The sequence below is a fragment of the Phoxinus phoxinus genome (assembly GCF_949152265.1).
Source record: "Phoxinus phoxinus genome assembly, chromosome: 6".
NCBI classification, from domain to species: Eukaryota; Metazoa; Chordata; class Actinopteri; order Cypriniformes; family Leuciscidae; genus Phoxinus; species Phoxinus phoxinus.
In genome coordinates this window covers 41448436-41468073 of record NC_136881.1, presented here as the reverse complement: position 1 = coordinate 41468073, position 19638 = coordinate 41448436, and the positions used below count along the sequence as shown (strand labels likewise).

Genomic DNA, 19638 nt, shown 5'->3' with positions numbered 1-19638 from the left:
TCATTTGACGCTGCTGTAGATCACTGATGCATCGTCCACAATCTGAACTGTTGATCGCCTACAATATCAAAACAAACAGAAGCACAACAATATTACAGATGATATAACATGTGCTGGTTAACCTGGTAATGGTTAGGTTTGTACTGGTTAAGTTGGTACTGGTTAAGGGTTAAGTTGGTTCTGGTTAAGGGTTAGGTTGGTACCTGTTTGGTTTGTACTGGTTAAGTTGGTTCTGGTTAAGTGTTAAGTTGGTTCTGGTTAACGGTTAGGTTGGTACTGGTTAGGTTTGTACTGGTTAAGTTGGTTCTGGTTAAGGGTTAAGTTGGTGCTGGTTCAGGGTTAAGTTGGTGCTGGTTAAGGGTTAAGTTGGTGCTGGTTAAGGGTTAAGTTGGTACTGGTTAGGTTTGTACTGGTTAAGTTGGTACTGGTTAAGTGTTAAGTTGGTACTGGTTAAGTGTTAAGTTGGTACTGGTTAAGAGTTAAGCTGATACTGGTTAAGTTGGTGTTGGTTAAGGGTTAAGTTGGTGCTGGTTAAGGGTTAAGTTGGCGCTGGTTAAGTTGGTACTGGTTAAGGGTTAAGTTGGTGCTGGTTAAGTTGGTATTGGTTAAGTTGGTACTGGTTAAGTTGGTGCTGATTAAGTTGGTGTTGGTTATGTTGGTAAGCTGATACTGGTTAAGCTGATACTGGTTAAGCCGATACTGGTTAAACTGGTGCTGGTTAAGTTGGAGCTAGTTAAGGGTTAAGTTGGTTCTTGTTAAGGGTCAAGTTGGTACTGGTTAAGTTGGTTCTGGTTAAGGGTTAAGTTGGTACTGTTAAGTTGGTTCTGGTTGAGTTGGTAATGGTTAAGTTGGTGCTGGTTAAGGGTTAAGTTTGTACTGGTTAAGTTGGTGCTGGTTAAGTTGGTAGTGGTTAAGTTGGTTCTGGTTAAGGGTTAAGTTGGCACTGGTTAAAGGGGTGGTTGATTGCGATTTCACTTTTTAAATTTTAAATAGTGTGTAATGTTGCTGTTGGTGCATGAACAGTATCTGCAAAGTTGCTGCGCTGAAAGTTCAACGTAAGCAGAGATATCGTCTTTTAAAAATCAGGAAGTCTAATGCCTACAAAAACTATTCGAATGGGACTACAACGAGATACTTCCCGGGTTTTATACGAAACTAACCCATAAATTTACATCAACCCTCCCTCCGGAATATGCAAAAAAGGGGCGTGGCCATATTTCTGCGGCGTTGTGGAAGAGGAAGAATTATAGTGGAGAGCTGTAGCCATGCCGTCGAAAGTGTGTTATTTTCACCCAGCTGTCAGGTCTTCTGTGTTCGGATTCCTATGGACGCTGTAGTTCGTCAACAGTGGCTAAAATGTATGTTTGATTATGTTCCTGAAAATTACAATCGTAATTTAGCTCTCTGTGCTGCGCATTTTACGGAAGACAGCTTCCAGAATCTCCACGAATTCCATGCCGGATTAAACAAGAAACTGTTTCTAAAACATGAAGCAGTTCCAACTTTAAAACCAGAGGCAGCCGTTGTTGGGCCACAACCTGTAAGACTTAATAATTTTAAATGTATTTGCATGTATAATTTCAGACGTAATGTTTTAGTTTTATCAGGGACGTAAACAAATGCCAGCGCTGGCCACTTAGTTATGCTATTTCGTGTGTCTATGTCAAACGCGTACAAACATTTTGGACCTGAATTTGTAAATATGTACTAATTTTGTAAATGTATTTTCCATGTATACTTTATGACGTCATTTTTCGATTTGATCAAGAACGTAAACCAATGCCAACGCGGTTTGTTTATAGTAGTCAGTAGTTCGATGCTATTTTGTGTGTATAAGACACACGTGTATAAAGTTCAAAAAATATATATGTAATCGCAACAGCAAACTTCAGCTGCGGTATTACTCAATCATTTATTCAGTTATATTAAAGTCAACCGGTCGTTCAAATGACAGAGGAGAAAGCGGCTTACAATAAAGGTGAAATTTATGACAAATAAGGCTAAAAAAAAAAAAAAAAACGAAGACATGTTATATTGCACCCCATAAACATAATCATGCAAAGAAAAAAAGCAGTAAACCACCCCTTTACGTTGGAGCTGGTTAAGGGTTAAGTTGGTACTAGTTAAGTTGGTGCTGGTTAAATTGGTGCTGGTTAAATTGGTGCTGGTTAAAGTTTAGGTTGGTGCTGGTTAAGGTTTAGGTTGGTGCTGGTTAAGTTGGTAGTGGTTAATTTGGTGCTGGTTAAATTGGTGCTGGTTAAGTTGGTAGTGGTTAGGTTGGTGCTAGTTAAGTTGGTAGTGGTTAAGTTGGTGCTGGTTAACTTGGTAATGGTCAAGTTGGTGCTGGTTAAGTTGGTAGTGGTTAAGTTGGTACTGGTTAAGCTGGTTTAGTTGGTGCTGGTAAAGCTGGTACTGGTTAAGCTGGTTAAGTTGGTGCTGCTAAAGCTGGTACTGGTTAAACTGGTGCTGAATAAGTTGGTGCTGGTTAAGTTGGTGCTGGTTAAGTTGGTGTTGGTTAAGTTGGTGCTGGTTAATCTGGTGCTGGTTAAGTTGGTGCTGGTTAAGTTGGTACTGGTTAAGTTGGCACTGGTTAAGTTGGTGCTGGTTAAGCTGTTGCTGGTTAACCTGGTACTGGTTAAGTTGGTGCTGGTTAAGTTGGTACTGGTTAAGCTGTTGGTGGTTAATCTGGGACTGGTAAAGCTGGTGCTGGTTAAGCTGGTACTGGTTAAGTTGGTGCTGGTTAAGTTGGTAAAGGACCTTTACCAACTTAACCAGCACCAACTTAAGCATCACCAACTTAACCTTTACTAAAGGTTAAGTTGGTAAAGGTTAAGTTGGTGCTGGTTAAGCTGGTACTGGTTAAGTTTTCTCTCACCTCACTGCAGCATCAGGCTGATAAACTCTTATATCATCATACTGACAGTCATTCTCCTCTGCTCTCTTCGTCTCTGGTTTTCTGTGATGTTGGACAGTTGCGTACTGGACCACCTCAGCATCTCTGGATTCAGGAGTTTTTCCTCTTAATTTTTTCGGTTTCACACTGGCATACAGAGCGTCATTGGTTGAATCCGGTTCAGAAAGAGACTTGTTGATTGTAGGAGAAGAAAAGGACAATGATTTTCAGAAGTGAAATAATCAAACTGCTGATGTAAATATACTAATGATTATCACATTATTGGAAAATAAATCTATATTAAAACTATCAGAAATTTGAATGAAACCATGTTAAAATATTTATTTATTTTCAAGTGTCAAAAAGTGCTTGTTTTCTTAATGCGTCACACCACCTGAGGGTGCTGTACATACAGTTTGAGAATCACTTTTAGTTTATGGACCTTTTTACTGGATTGTATTGATAAAGACTAACAAATGACAATGTTAGTTTCCCATCAGTCTGTACAGTTACAGTCTTGAAACAACAACAACAACAAAAAAAACATAGATTTTCTGCTTGTGAAGTCGTGTTGTGTCTGGATGATTTACCTCTTTCACTGTGAGATCTTCAGCTTTATCACTCCTCCATTTCTTTCTGTAATAATCACAGACATTAACAACATATGGATGCTGTTTTTAAAGATTACTAATAACAAAAATTTGATATTTTCTTCAACATCAGACCAAAAGTGAACTTATACTATCACTGCAGTTTATTATTGAGCTCACAGTATAAACAGGATGATGAAGATGATGATGATGAATAATCCTCCAGATGCCGCTGTGATCGCAATCACATTCAGACCAGCAACATGAAGAACTGAAAGAGGAAGATCATCATGATTAACTCTCCAAACTGATGAATGATGTGAAGATACAGGAGTGTGTTAATAAAAGCTTCACCTGTGACAGTTACAGCGTCTGATCTCTGAGATCCATGTTGATTGTGAGCCTGACAGTAGAAGCGTCCACTCTGTAGTGCACTGAACCTCTGTCCAGATCCAACAGCTGAGGCTTCATTCTCCTTAAACCAGCTGAAGTTCAGAGCCGGAGGGTTTGAGTCACTGATGCAGTTCAGAGTCACTGAATCTCCCTCCACTATTACACCAGATCCATTTATCAACACTGAGACGTTTCTGGGAGGATCTAAAGACAAAAATGAAAATTCAAAAATTTTCGATAGAGCTACTGCTTTATATTAGATTTATAATATACATTTTATACTGCTTTTTATATTAGATATTTATATTTAAATATTAGAAAATTATACATTTTACGTTTTTGAACAATGTGCAGATGATCATTAACTCACACATGATATTTAAAGTCACAGGATCAGAGTATTTCTCTCCATGTTCATTGATGGACTTGCACTTGTACACTGTAAAAAAAATCCCGTATTTTTTACGGAATAATGCTGGCAACTTTGGTTGCCAGAACAATTCTGTAAAAAATACATTAAAACTGTAATCACCTTTACGGAGCAGCATGTAAGTTTTACATTTTAAACTGGTATATTTAACAATGGATTTCAGCAATATTGACATGGCCATAAAGTTATTGAACAAATTCCTTCAGTAAGAATTGAAAACACCTGATGTTAACAAGCAGAATCACTGAAGGAGAAAACCATAATTAAAGTCACCATTATGGAGATCAGTGTGTGTTTTAGTTGGGCTCTTTACCCTTAAATTATTAACATTAAGTTTTGTTTGGCTGTTATACATGAGTTATAACAGCAGATGATGAACAAAGAGAAAAGGTGATCTGATGGTGTTGGTTGTGTTCTAACATAATCATTATTTCACAATCATTTGACCTGAATCACTGAACTCATATAGAGTCCAATTCATGAGTTAGGTTACTTTATTATCTATAGTGGTACCGTCATTGTACACCATAATACTATTAACTTTTACAATGTAATCCAAATAATTTCTAAAAAGTTTCTCTTGTTCAAAAAAGAGTCACACAGACATCAATAATCAGCCTGTGAATCTCAACAATGGTGACATTTATAAAGCATGTTGCAGTGCATTCTGGGTTTTACCAATCAAAACTCATTCATGGCTCCCATCATGCATTGCTGCATGAATAAATAATGAGCTTATGATCAGAGGTGATCTGTTTGTCACCATTGCTGAGATTCATACGCTAAATCTTGATATGTCTGTGTTGCCAAAACATTTTTTAATATGGATACATATTTTTTTATTTGTATTTTTATTGATTTTATTATTTTAATTTCATTGAAAAGGCTAAACATATTATGCAGCTAAAATTAATAAAATAAACCTAACTCATATGAGTTCAGTGATTCAGGTTAAATGATTGTGAAATAATGATTATGTTAAAACACAACCAACACCATCAGATCACCTTTTCTCTTTGTTAATCATCTGCTGTTATAACTCATGTACAACAGCCAAACAAAAACTTAAAGTAATAATTTAAGGGTAAAGAGCCCAACTAAAACACACATTGATCTCCATAATGGTGACTTTAATTATGGTTTTCTCCTTCAGTGATTCTGCTTGTTAACATCAGGTGTCTTCAATTCTTACTGAAGGAATTTGTTCAATAACTTTATGGCCATGTCAATATTGCTGAAATTCATTGTTAAATATACCAGTTTAAAATGTAAAACTTACATGCTGCTCCGTAAAGGTGATTACAGTTTTAATGTATTTTTTACAGAATTGTTCTGGCAACCAAAGTTGCCAGCATTATTCCGTAAAAAATACGGGATTTTTTTTACAGTGTATTCTCCACTGTCATCAGAGCTGATCTTTGAGATGTTGAAGATTCTTCCAGATCCTACAAACTTTCTTCCTTTAAACCATTTGATTTCTGCAGGAGGGTTTGAGTCACTGATGCAGTTCAGAGTCACTGAATCTCCCTCCACTATTACACCAGATCCACTGATCAACACTGAGACTCTATTTGGAGGATCTAACATAGACACAAATTCAATCTTTAAATCATCTCAAACAAACACAATCTATGTGTTTTTTTTTTAAAGAACAATATAATCTGTACTCACACGTGACATTGAGCTGAACAGCAGGAGAGATGTGTGTTGAGAAAAGGTTGTTAGGGAACTATTTAAACTAATAGTTACGAAGGTTAATATTGATAAGTTCAAATTTAGTAAGTTAACATTTAATACATAACATTAAGATTAACAGTTCATGTTACAGATACATATGTGGTTAAAACATTCTGTGTCATTTTGATTTGTGAATTGACTTCATTACCCAGGATGCCTTGAGCAATGGTAAAGGTCACGTGATGCACGGGAAGGTTTGTGAATGGCTGGTGGATTCGACAACGGCCATCTTGTGAACGATTTGCTGAACAAGCTCACGCTGTATTTTTTACTTTCGTTTTCCTTTTATTCATTAAACGTATGAAACGAAGCAACGTCTCACTTCGTTATTCCTAGTTTTCTAAGACGATAAATGTACAACATTTTTGGTGCCGAAAACCCGGAAAGCAGAAGACTATGAGTGACGAAGAGCGATCGACCGGTGTGGAACAATATGAACGGTCCAAAAGAAAGCGTCGGACCATACGGAGTTCCACAACGAGACTGCTGAACCAGATCGACGTTGAATTATTAAAGGAAGACAAGGATATCGATCGTGTGCGGGACATGTTAGCCGTGTTGTCAGCAAAGGAGGACAGTTTGCGCGAGCTGGACACCATAGTGGAGGAACACACTTCACTGGAGGACGTGGAGGCGGAGATTGAACTCGCAGAGGAATACAGAGACCGCGTCATCGAGATGAAAGCGCGAGCTCACCGAGTGATCCGAGAAAATGAAACTGTGAGTAACCCACGGCCTGCTCAGTCAAGTGATGGTAACGTTAGCGCAAATAAACCAACAGTAAGACTGCCCAAGCTACAAATTGAGAAGTTTAGCGGAGATGTTAGTGTGTGGCAGGAATTTTGGAGCCAGTATGAGACTGCTATTCATAGCAACATTGCACTTTGCAAAAAAGAAAAGTTTACCTACCTGAAAACTTATCTTACTGGAACAGCTGCAAAGGCAGTAGCAGGACTCACACTGACAGACAGTAACTATGATGCTGCAGTTGATATTCTGCAAAGCAGATTTGGAAGGAAAGATCTCATTGTAAATGCTCACATGTCAAAGCTTCTGAATCTCACTCCTGTAAAGAAATCATCGGATGTCAGTGCATTAAGGCAGTTATATGATGACTGTGAAATTCAAATCAGAAGCCTAGAGTCATTGGGAGTGGTATCAGACACCTATGGCGGAATGTTGTGCCCAATATTACTCCAGATGATGCCAGACGACATGGCTCTTGAATACAGCCGTCACAGAGGGGATGATGATGAATGGAATGTGCCTAATGTGTTGAAGTTTCTGCAGAAAGAGGTTCAGAGCCGAGAGAGAACTTTACAAATGATGAAATCATACAACCAGAGAGAAAACCAGTCTGCTAACAAAACATGCAGCAAATCATATTCAGCCAATGATGTGAAATCAAAGAAACCAAGCATGCCATCTGCAGCTGCACTACACATTGCTGACCAGAAAATGCTAAACTGTCTGTTCTGTGATAGCGCTGAACACAAATCTGAAAAATGTCCAGACCACCCGGTGTCAGCACGCAAGGAAAAGCTGAAGAAGCTTGGCAGGTGCTTTGTGTGTCTGGGGACCAAACACATCGCCAGGTTTTGCAGGTCAAAGTGCAGGTCATGTGCCACATGTGGAGGCAGGCATCATGCAGCCATTTGTGAGAAAAATGAAGCATCTCCACCTGCTGCAGCTGCCAACATTGACACTGTTATTTCCTCAGTAATTCCCCAAGCAGAGAAATGCAAACCTGACATTGAGAACACTGTGCTGCTACAAACTGCCAAAGCATGGGTCGTAGGACCCACCAGCAGGAAGATGGTCCGCTGCTTGCTAGATGGAGGCAGTCAGGGGAGTTTTGTGCATGAGAATGTGGTGAAGGCGCTGCAGCTACCTGTTACTAAACAAGGGACACTTACTCTTCACACATTTGGCTCCTCTGCTCCAACAACGGTGAGTCGCAACATAGTGAAGCTCAGTTTGGAGAATGTATGGGATAATCGGCAGGGAATTGAAATTGAGGCAGTTGTCACCCCCAAAGTGTGCACAGCTCTGATGAAAGTGCCTGGTGAACATATACAAATGGAAATGAAAAACAGAGGTCTTCAACTAGCAGACTGTGCTGGAGATGATAAACCTGAGCTTGCTGTGCTAATCGGCTCTGATTATTACTGGCAGATAGTATCAGGCAGAGTAGAGAGACTGACAAAGAGCCTAGTGGCACTGGAGAGCATTTTCGGATGGGCAGTGCAAGGCCCAGTAGCAGTGTCCAGCATGACAGAGACAACCTGCATGCATATTCAGCTCAGCGATGACGCACAGATGGATAAACAGCTGCATGCATTCTGGGAGCTTGAGTCCCTGGGCATCACAAATGAGAAGTCTGAGAGCTCAGAGGATGTAGAAGCGTTGCAGCGGTTCGAGGAAACCTCCATCTTCAAGGATGGGCGTTACCAAGTGGAGTTGCCATGGCGACAACATCATCCTCCTCTTCAAGACAATTACCGCATCGCAAAAAAAAGACTGGAGAGTTTGAAAAGGAAACTAAGCAAGGATGTCACACTCTACAGCAGATACAATGAAGTTGTGGAGGACTACTTAAAACAAGGAATGGCTGAGGATGTGCCAAGGGAGCATGCATCACCACCAGGCAGTCAGATATATTACTTACCTCATCACGCTGTATTGAGAGAGGATAAGGCAACAACGAAACTGCGGGTTGTGTTTGATGCATCATCCCACGAAGATAGAAGTCCCTCACTAAACGACTGTCTTTTAACAGGTCCCAATCTGAATCCAGATCTGTTGAGTATTTTGATCAAATTCAGACTGCATGAAATTGCATATATGGCAGATATCAAGAAAGCATTTTTGCAGATATCACTCTCAGAAAGAGATCGGGACGCTGTAAGATTTCTGTGGTTCACTGGACCACCAACAGAGGAGAAGGATGTGACGCTGCGCTTTCTCAGAATGACGAGAGTGGTGTTTGGAGCTTCGTCAAGCCCATTCTTACTTGCAGCCACCATAAGGAAGCATTTAAGACAGTACAAGCTCGAACACCCACAAGTGGTAGAAGCCCTCAGCTCCTCACTCTATGTCGATGATTTCATTTCAAGTGCAAGTGGGGTGACAGAGGCACATACAGTGACAACAACAGCCAGGAACATTATGTCTGCTGCAGGCATGGAGCTATGTAAATGGATGACAAACTCTCCTGAACTCAAAGAAAAATGGAAGGAAGGCTTGATGGATTGTGCTGTGCACCCAGAGTCACACGTGTCTGTGCTGAAGGTGCTGGGTATGGTGTGGAGACCAGCCACTGATGACTTTGTGTTCGACCTCAGGGGGCTGCTTGATATTCTGACAGAAAAAGAAAACACAAAACGAAGTGTTTTGCAGTCTTCTGCTCGCATTTTTGACCCTCTAGGATTCCTGACTCCTTTTACCATCAGGACTAAGTGCTTGTTCCAAGAGATGTGGGAGAGAGGGCTCAAGTGGGACGAGAAATTGCCACCTGATCTGACGAAGAAATGGCAACAGTGGTGCTCCGAGCTCCCTCAACTGCATCAGCTCTCAATCCCACGATGGTATCAAACACACATACCACGGCAGGACGGTCAAGAGTTAAGGCTACATGTGTTCTGTGATTCGAGTGAAAGGGCGTACAGTGCAGTCGCTTATCTTCAAGGAGAAACAAAAGAAGGAGAAGTGACCGCAAGCCTGATTGCATCCAAGTCCAGAGTGGCTCCTCTCAAAAGGATGACACTGCCACGCCTGGAGCTAATGGGTGCTGTAATAGCAGCCAGGCTGGGGAACACCCTCATGAAAGCACTGCAACTAGACAAGACGCAACTCAGACTATGGACAGACTCAATGATAGTGCTGCATTGGATTTGTGGTTCTGCTCAAAAGTGGAAACAGTTTGTAGCAAATAGAGTCACGGAAATCCAGTCTCTAACTGATCCACAGTCATGGTCTCACTGCAAAGGAAAAATGAATCCAGCTGATCTTCCCACCAGAGGTCTAACTGTGCAGGACCTGAAGCAGAGCACATTGTGGTGGAATGGTCCTTGTGTTCTGATGTCAACTGATCAGTTAGAGAACACTCAGGAAGATGTTCAGGAAGATGAGGTAAAGTCTGAACTCAGATCCAAATACCAGATTGCTGTACAGCTTGTTAAGCAAGACCAAGACTTCTTAAGCCCTGTTTTAGGTCTGGAGAAGTACAGCAAACTAAAGACAGTGCTCCGGGTAACAGCCTGGATAAAGAGGTTTATCACCAACACCCGCTCAAGCATAAAAATCAGTGGTGAACTGACGGCAGAAGAGCTGAATGAAGCAAATAAAAACTGGATAAAGGTGATTCAGAACCAGAGTTTCAGCTCTGAAATTGATCTGCTAAAAGCAGGGAAATGTCCCAACACTGACTCCAGAATCCGAGAGCTAAAACCATTTCTGGACGAGGATGAGCTGCTCAGTGTGGGAGGAAGGCTCCAGCATTCTGATCTCTCTTACAGAGAAAAGCACCCATGGATTTTGCCCAACAATCACCGATACACAGAAATGTTGGTGCAGTATGAACATGAGAAGATAATGCATGCAGGTGTACGAGACACTTTAGTGCAGACAAGAGAGAAGTATTGGATTTTGAGGGCACGACAGGTAGTGAAGAAGGTTGTGTCCAGATGTGTACTCTGCAAGAAATTCAAAGCAAAGGCTGGACAGCAGATTACCGCGCCACTGCCAAGAGACAGGATAACAGAGTCACCGCCATTTGAGATCACTGGTGTGGACTTCGCAGGGCCACTCTATGTCAAGACACAGAACGTTATGACAAAGTCGTATATAGCACTGTTTACTTGCGCTGTAACCAGAGCAGTGCACTTAGAGCTGGTCTCAGATATGTCCACAGAGAACTTCCTGTTAGCGTTGAAAAGATTCATCTCAAGAAGAGGATTATGCAAGGTGATTTATTCAGATAACGCCAAGACGTTCAAGAGAGCTGATCAAGATTTGAAGGAGCTCTGGAAAGGCATTAAAGATCCACGGCTACGGGAGTTCTTCTCAGAGAAAGGCATCACCTGGAGGTTCATCGCTGAAAGAGCAGCCTGGTGGGGCGGATTCTGGGAGCGGCTGGTTAGGTCAGTCAAAGTTATTCTCAGAAAGGTGCTAGGCAGAGCTAAACTCAACTTTGAAGAAATGTGCACCATTCTGACTGAAGCTGAAGCCATAATAAACTCGAGGCCGCTCACTTATGTGCATAATGATGTGGATGAGCCAGAGCCACTGACACCTGCTCATTTCTTGGTGGGTCAGAGACTGACCTGCTTGCCTCCTAAGCCATGTGCAGCCGAGACTAACCATCCAACAGCGAACAAGGAGGAGATGAACAGAAGGTGGCGTTACAGGCAACGACTTATGAACAACATCTGGAACAGATGGCGGAGAGAGTATTTGCTGAATCTGAAGTCGGCTCATCGCTGCGATACCCCTCAACCTTCGTTGCTGAAAGTCGGAGATGTTGCGCTCATCGGAGAAGATAACACCCCAAGACAGAGCTGGAGGCTAGGAAGAATTGAGGAACTGTTTCCAGGTCGTGATGGCCTTGTGAGGTCATGTGCAGTTCGCACAAGTTCAGGGACTGTTCTGCGGAGACCCATCCAGCTTTTATATCCTTTGGAAATCATATAAACTGTGGTTTATGGGGGGGAGGATGTTGAGAAAAGGTTGTTAGGGAACTATTTAAACTAATAGTTACGAAGGTTAATATTGATAAGTTCAAATTTAGTAAGTTAACATTTAATACATAACATTAAGATTAACAGTTCATGTTACAGATACATATGTGGTTAAAACATTCTGTGTCATTTTGATTTGTGAATTGACTTCATTACCCAGGATGCCTTGAGCAATGGTAAAGGTCACGTGATGCACGGGAAGGTTTGTGAATGGCTGGTGGATTCGACAACGGCCATCTTGTGAACGATTTGCTGAACAAGCTCACGCTGTATTTTTTACTTTCGTTTTCCTTTTATTCATTAAACGTATGAAACGAAGCAACGTCTCACTTCGTTATTCCTAGTTTTCTAAGACGATAAATGTACAACAATGTGAGTGTGTCCGTCTACAGCACAGCTATATCTGCCTGAATCCTCTCTTCTGACTGGATTGAGGGAGAGTTTGTTACTGAAGTTACTCTCAGTTAATATCTTCAGTGAGTTTCTGGACCAGATGAATGTTGCTCTGTCAGTCAGAGCGCAGCTGCTTTTACATGTCAGAGTGACTGAATCTCCCTCTGTCACTCTCTCAGGAGACTCCACCTGAAGATCTGAACACAACACACACATTATATCTAGTGCTGCTGTCACACACTCATTATTATTCTACATAATGCACAGAAGAAGAGATAAACCTCACCAAAGTCACCTGTGACATTAAGAGTCAGTCCTGGAACACCAATCCATTTCTTTTCAGGTTTATCAGTGATGAATCTGAAATAGTACATGTGTGAATCCTTCAGTGTCACATGACTCAGTCTGACGGTGCAGTTCTGCTGTTTATCTCCCAGATACTGAAGTCTCTGACTGTATTCACGGTCATTAGACAGATCTTGAGGGTTGTCACGTGTTTTGGTCCAGAACGCTTTCATGATCTGATGTCCAGTAGGGTATGTATAAGTGCAGTTCATTATCACTGTTGAGTCCTTTAGTGCACAGATGTGTGAAGGACTGTAACTCACACTCCAACCTTTATCATCACTAGAAACCCCTGAAACACAGAATTAATCAAGATGAAAATTTTATTTTATAAATTACAACAGACCATGAAAACAGCCTTCATACATTGATTATTGATGTCTGTGTGTGTCTAAAAGTTGTTGTTTAAGTAAAAAATTTGACCATCTGATCTGAATCATGGCAATGTTGACACAGTAAATTCAGTGATTCTGTTTGTTATTATCAGATGTCTTCAATAATCGAACAATCATCACTCAATTAATCACTTAATTATCTCATTAACTCTAACACTGCTTCAGTGTTACTTTTAACACCCTGCTGGTGGTTCCCATATAAACACCGAGCGGTGTCAAATTAATTTCAAGTGTGTATGTCAGGTTAAATTTGTAATTATGATTAACACATGATTAGTGAGGGGAAATACAGGTTTGACAAGTTGATGTATTGTTTTGTATGTTTTGCGATACCTAAAGGCAGAATATAAGATGCAAAAGTTCGTTATTTTCAGTCCTCACTTAAAACTGCTCCTCCCCCCAAACGAATCGCTTGACGTCATATGAGGGAGACGTCTCCCCAGGTCACTGAGTTGTGTTGATAATTGTACGAGTGATAGAGCGAGATAATTAGTGATTAGGACATTTATTTATGTAGTTAGTTAGTTATTTAGGGTTAGGTAGTTAGTATACGCAGGCGTATTTTCACGATGGTGAATTACTGCGTTCGTGCTGGGTGCAAAAACACTGTTAAAACCGGTCACAGAGACAGTCCATTTTCCCCCAAAAAGCAGGTCTGTGTTTCGTGCCTGGGTCAAATTTGTTCGGTATCCAAAACTTCTGCTTCGGTATCCAAGACCTCGGTCATTTGCAGCGCCAATTTCACTGAGAAGGACTACGCGGTTGGAGATCTCATGAGTTATAAAATGGGATTTAAAACCCGAGTGAGACTGGTAGCTGATGCGGTGCCTACGGTGTATGCTACTGTAGTAGAAGCTGTCGATCGCACCCGCGCCTCACACACACACACACACACACACACACACACACATTGCAATCTTGATTGCAACGGGCCAAAAAAAGAGATCGGAGCGGTCCCGACAGCCTTCCGAGCAGACGAGAGCAGTCTTAACACACCACACACACGGCAGGAATATCTGATCAGATTATTTTACCATAATCGGAGCATCCTTAAGATTGTCGGAAGGGGTGAAGCGGGGCTAAAATCGGCCTAATTATCCTGCCGTGTGAACCAGCCTTAACTGTAGGTGTGTACTCTCACTTATCTCAACCTCATGAAGATGTTTAGGAAACAAAAGCTTTTCATGTATATTTAATCTGTCCTCATATATTAACCTTAAAAACACACACAAAAATGTAATTGTGTGTGTGTGTGTGAGTATACACACAAATATATATATATATATATATATATATATATATATAAACTTTGAAACAAAGTGTATTATGAAAAGCGCCATGCAAATAAATGTGAATTGAAATGAATGAAAACTCAGCAAACATAGCATACATAACATAGATTATCTTTCCTTGAAAACAGTGCCTTGTTATAGCGTATAATATTATAAGCAAATCTTCTCAGAATCTTTTGACTGAGAGATAAAAATAAAATGATCTCAGTGTGAATTACTTCATCAGCTTTGATGGAGGATGATGCAGAAATAAACACACCGAGTTTGTGTAAAATCTTAGCAAAGGAATAGTCATGCTGCACTATCAAATAATCAAAGACATTGCGAAAATAATCACTGATGATTTAATTAAAAACTCAGTGATATTAAATGTGAGTATGTGGCTTTTATTTAATGTCTATCCGCTCTGAGATTGTGCTAACAAAGTCTTTTGACACATAAACCTCTACGATATCTCCACATTGTCTTCTGAGAAAACAAGCCAGAAATAATCATGATGTGGCGATACACTGATGTTTGTCCAATCAAATGCTCTGATGAGTGAGAAAGTCCCTCCTCTAAACCACAGGACAATGACTAGCCAGTAGCAAATTAGCAATTCATGTTCAAGACTGTGACGTCACTAAAAACTACTGAATATTTATAAAATAGACATGCTTCTAAAGTAAATACATCAACATACCACAGAAAACTGCTAATAATCATCATTATATGATCCAAACATCAGAAGAAAAGGAAATACTCTTTATAACTAAATCGAGCAGCAGTTGCTTTAGCGCCTCAGAGGTTGAAATGTAAGAGAGACTCACCGTGAATCATGAGCAGAAAGATCAGAGGAAGAGGAGGAGCCATTCTGACCGACATCAGCATAACATAAATCTATAATACAGCATTAAACATCAATTATAAGCTCATAAACAGTAATCACCCTAAACAGCTCTTAGATATTTGCACATCTGAAGATTATTAATGCACAACATCAGTGTGTGTAAATGAACTGATCATTAGATGAACAGAAGATATTTCTCATGTCAAGAATCATGTGTTATATGAGCTTCATCTATATAAATAATCATCGGTTTTCATTTAATTACCAATGGTGTTGAAGCTCATCAGATAAACAGCAACTAAAGGACTGACTGCATTAACACATGCACTTTTGAATCTAAAGATCGATTAGTAAATGATGCTCTTACCCGTTTACCAACACTCATGACCAGTGACAAATGAACTAAACAAAACCAGTGTTGGGTTTTTATGTGGTCAACACGTTATATTTAACACGAGGATATGACACTTCACCAGTGCTGATAGCGGAAGCAAAGTTTAAGCATGGCAACATCAGAGACAACATTAGACTAAAGTGTTAAAGTTAAACTGGTGAAACTCAGTCATTATAATGTTTTCAAACTTATGTGCATATTTAATGCACTGCGAGGAGGAACGTGGAGTGAGGAAGCTTCCGGAGGAGCCACTAGGCTGAGGGTCTCTGGTGGAGGCGAAGGTGGGCGGAGCCGACAGGACGAGATGAGAGAAGAGAGGCGGAGCCGACAGGCCGAGATGAGAGAAGAGAGGCGGAGCCGACAGGCCGAGATGGAGAGAAGAGGCGGAGCCACAGGATCCTCTAGGACAGGCGCTGCTAGTGATTGCATGACCTGCGGCTCGACGTCCTGGCAGGGCTTCCCCAGAGACGGTGCAGGGCTGCAGACATCTAGTAGCGATGGGGATGAAGGACTGGCTGAGCATTGTGGTGACGGAGAGAGGAGACTTGCTAAAGCCACAGTCACAATGACACAATGAGTCTATGCAGGTTAATGAAAATAAACGCTCCCAGTCCAAAAACAGGAGATGGGTCCACTGCAGAACCGCAGAACCATACGTCATAGCAGTGTGAGGACGACAGCGCCAGACTAACAGTCGGATGCCAGAAGTGGGCGGAGCAAAGCGTTATGTTATTTTAAAGATTTTTTAAAAACGATTTAATGGAAAATATATATATATATATATCAAGTACTATAAAATATACGAATTATGTTTTGTCCTATTAACAAAATACAATATACTAGCTAGGCCTATAATATTAGTCGTTTTTTAAAAGACTATACTTTTTAAAATTATACTTTTTCCATTTGTTTTGTTGTGTCAAATGATTACAAATATTCAATAGTAATTAAATTAAAATACAAAATCGAACTAAAAAAAAAAAATGTAAAACAAAATCAAACCAAAGAAAATAAATCTTATAAAAGTTATGCAGGCACACATTTACCAATAATTGTCAAGTGACAAATAAATAAAATGAATAAAAAACTCCATGCGTTAATCCTGAGGCGCCCTTTTTGTTAGCAGTTAGCAATATTTTTAAACCGTCAAAATGGGACAAATTGAATAAAAGAGCCTTTCATGTTTTGTTTCTAGTTCAAAGAAGACATGGAAGATTTTCTTTACGAGTGTCATGACGAAAGGCGCGTCAGGATTAACGCATGGAGTTTTGATTTATTTTATTTATTTGTCACTTAACAATTATTGTTAAATGTGTGCCTGCATAACTTTTATAATTTTATAATTAAAAAAAAAAACTTTATTAAAAAGAGAGATTTATTTATTAAAAGTTATAATAAGAAATAAATAATAATTTTATTTTTAATAAGTTCAATTAAGAATTGTTTATTTATTTATTTATTATTCAAAATAATTATGTTCTTAAGAAATCTTTTATAAGTTTTAATAACTTTTATTATATTTATTTTATTTGCTAGCATGAGTCAAAAAAATATTTTTTTTTTTAAAGATTTAATGGAAAATATATATTATATATCCCCGCGGTCGCTTGGGATCAAATTTGCTGTGGGTCTGGCTGGGTTCTGAATCGGGATGCGACGCTCTCCAGACACCGAATGACGTTTCTCTCCAGTCCAGCGCTGTGGTGTCTGGGTCGTCAATATGGTGAAATTTTGCCCCGATCCGGAACAGGGTCTTTAGGGTCTCGTCGTCCAGGCAGCTGGTGATGACCAAATAAAGAATATCCTTGACAAAAGAAAAAAAGGTATGGCTCTCCTGAGCGAGGACGACAAACTTAGCCCGTTCGTCCATTTTGGGTGGTCCGATCATCAGTCACGTGTGGTTTCAGGCAGACAGAGGAAAGCAGAATAATAAAGTTCCAACATTAAGTTTAATGACGAATATCCAAAAGGCAGGCAAACAGGCAGGGCAACACACACTTACGGTAACAGTGATCAGAATGTGAGGGACCAACTTATATAGCCAACACAAATGAGGATGATTATGGAACCCAGCTGACACATATGAACTGATAATGAGGAGCGGGAAAACTGAATAAATGAACACATGATGAACATGAAAACAAACTAAAAGTCCATGATAATGAAAGTAACTGAACATCATGGTGACAGTTGCAGGGTAAGTGTGACATCTGCAGGCTTTAAATTAAAGTGGTGCTTGTTACCCTCATGTTTCATAGATACAGGGCAAGTACAATAAAAAAACATCCACACAATCTAACATCACTGACTCTGAAACCTTTATTTGAAAAACAGATTTACAACAATAAAGATTGTGTTCAAAGTACAAAGTTTATGTTTTGTGTGTGTAGTCAAATTCTTTATTTTTATATTTAATATTATTTATATAAAAAAGAAAATAAACATTGTACATTAATTTGTTCTACAGTGGCCTAAAGGGACACTTCACCCATTTGCATTAAGCTTTGTATCGTTAGAAACCCAGTCATATTTTTTAATGGTCATGCATTATTCCCTCATTTTCCCATGAGAAATAAGGATTTCAATGTTGCAGTTCCTGCTTATAATGATGTAAAAATCGTCATTTTGCATCATTCTAAGCAGGAAGTCAAATATCTTTGTAGAGGGTTGAGACTACAAACACTCGTTCCTCATTTATCCAGGGGGAGGGACCCACTCACGCTACAGACCTATTACAGATCAGTGGGTGGGACTTCACTTTCTGAAACTAAAAGCAATATCCTCCATCTTGTTTGGAAGCTAAGCTAACAGGCGCTGTGGAGCCAGATGTGAAGTTACGACAATGGCGGAAGGTAACTTACTCAATATAATATAGAAGAAGAGGATTTAGAAAGTTCGTGGCTACTTTTACGAGCCGCAATATAGCGATGAGCAGCTGAGGCTGATGGAGGAACAGGAGGCGCCGGCGGCAGAAGACCTGCCTGTCGCGGACAAGTAGCCTGCACTGGGGTGGACTGAGGCGGACTGGGGCGGACTGGTGGTGTCTGTGTGCACATATGGACACAGATATAGAGTCCGTCTGCTTCAAAGAATTTAAACGATGCCAATTTCTCCTGGAAGAAATTTCTGAATCAGACGAGGACACGGACGTTTGTGTTGTGAACCATCCTAGTTCCGCACCGCATATGTTCTGACTGAACATCCCAGTACCATGCAATAATTCACCATTTCGAAAGAAATACAAACGAGGAGTAATTCACTAATGAGTTCGCCAACTAACATTAATGTTTTGAAATGAATTTCAAGCTCTGGTGGTTAGCTAGCTTTGTAGACGGAAGAGTGATTTCTCTGATAGGCGGATACCTCATACGCGCCGTTCTTGATTAGTGGGAGTGGCTTGCGGAGCTTTGCAATGTGGTGCATTGTGGGAGTTGTTGTCTAGAAGGCACCAAATTCGAAAATTATTTGACATTTCGACTACATATATGACCCACTTTCAATAAAGATTAATGTTCCCACGAGTGAAATGCTCCTTTAAACAACTGACATGTACAACCACAACATCTCAAGTGTAGGTGTCGTTTTTTTTTACTGTCGTAAAAACTTGTTGGGGACTCTCAGATACTTGAGGCTAGTAGATCAACGACATCACAGCAGACGGGACATTCTTTACAACGTCTTCTTCATTCGGGTTCAAACAGCGTGAGGGAGCGCAATAATTACATAATTTTAGCAGATTTTTTTTTTACATAAAGCAATTCGTTACATCGCGAGAACTGATATCACGCGATACTTCCTGACGCTGCGGCCCGCCGGCCCAAAGTTGCAAGTGTGTTTTTTCCGCTCACAGGCGATAGGGGGGTGCGAGGCCACCACCATTCAACCCGAAAAAAGTAATATAACCATTCCAATGACCCCGAAGCTGTTTAAGGTAAAAAAAACTGCACAGTTCACCTTTAAATTGACACATTTTTGAGAGTCAACTTAAAATAAAAGTTTTATTTTAAATTAATTGTGTTATAGAGTAAATAACTTAGGGGATTTTACATGATTTATTCAGGTAGATGCCATGAAAGAAATCAGGCCTTAACTGCTCAAAAATATCATGTGTAATATTATTACCATAATTTTTTTTTTAGGTAAGTAGCACATCATTTTTTTACACTGTAGTCATGAGGACATTTTCTTCTTCATTGGTGATATGGAGAA

General features: G+C 40.1%; 1 protein-coding gene across 1 annotated transcript; it reads right to left on the bottom strand.

Annotated features, from left to right (window-relative positions):
• LOC307000556 (uncharacterized protein) lies at window positions 1-15071 on the bottom strand (the record flags this gene model as incomplete). Its single annotated transcript, XM_079616199.1, has 15 exons — window positions 15016-15071; window positions 12470-12811; window positions 12208-12371; window positions 10903-10986; window positions 10777-10851; window positions 10003-10130; window positions 9308-9403; window positions 7791-7873; window positions 5693-5886; window positions 4247-4307; window positions 3838-4080; window positions 3664-3754; window positions 3484-3529; window positions 2876-3084; window positions 1-58 (listed from the first exon to the last, which is right to left on the bottom strand). The coding sequence occupies exons 1-15, from the start codon at window positions 15068-15070 to the stop codon at window positions 1-3; spliced, it is 1929 nt and encodes a 642-aa protein (XP_079472325.1). The 5' UTR covers window position 15071.
• Window positions 15072-19638: the final 4567 nt, after the last annotated feature.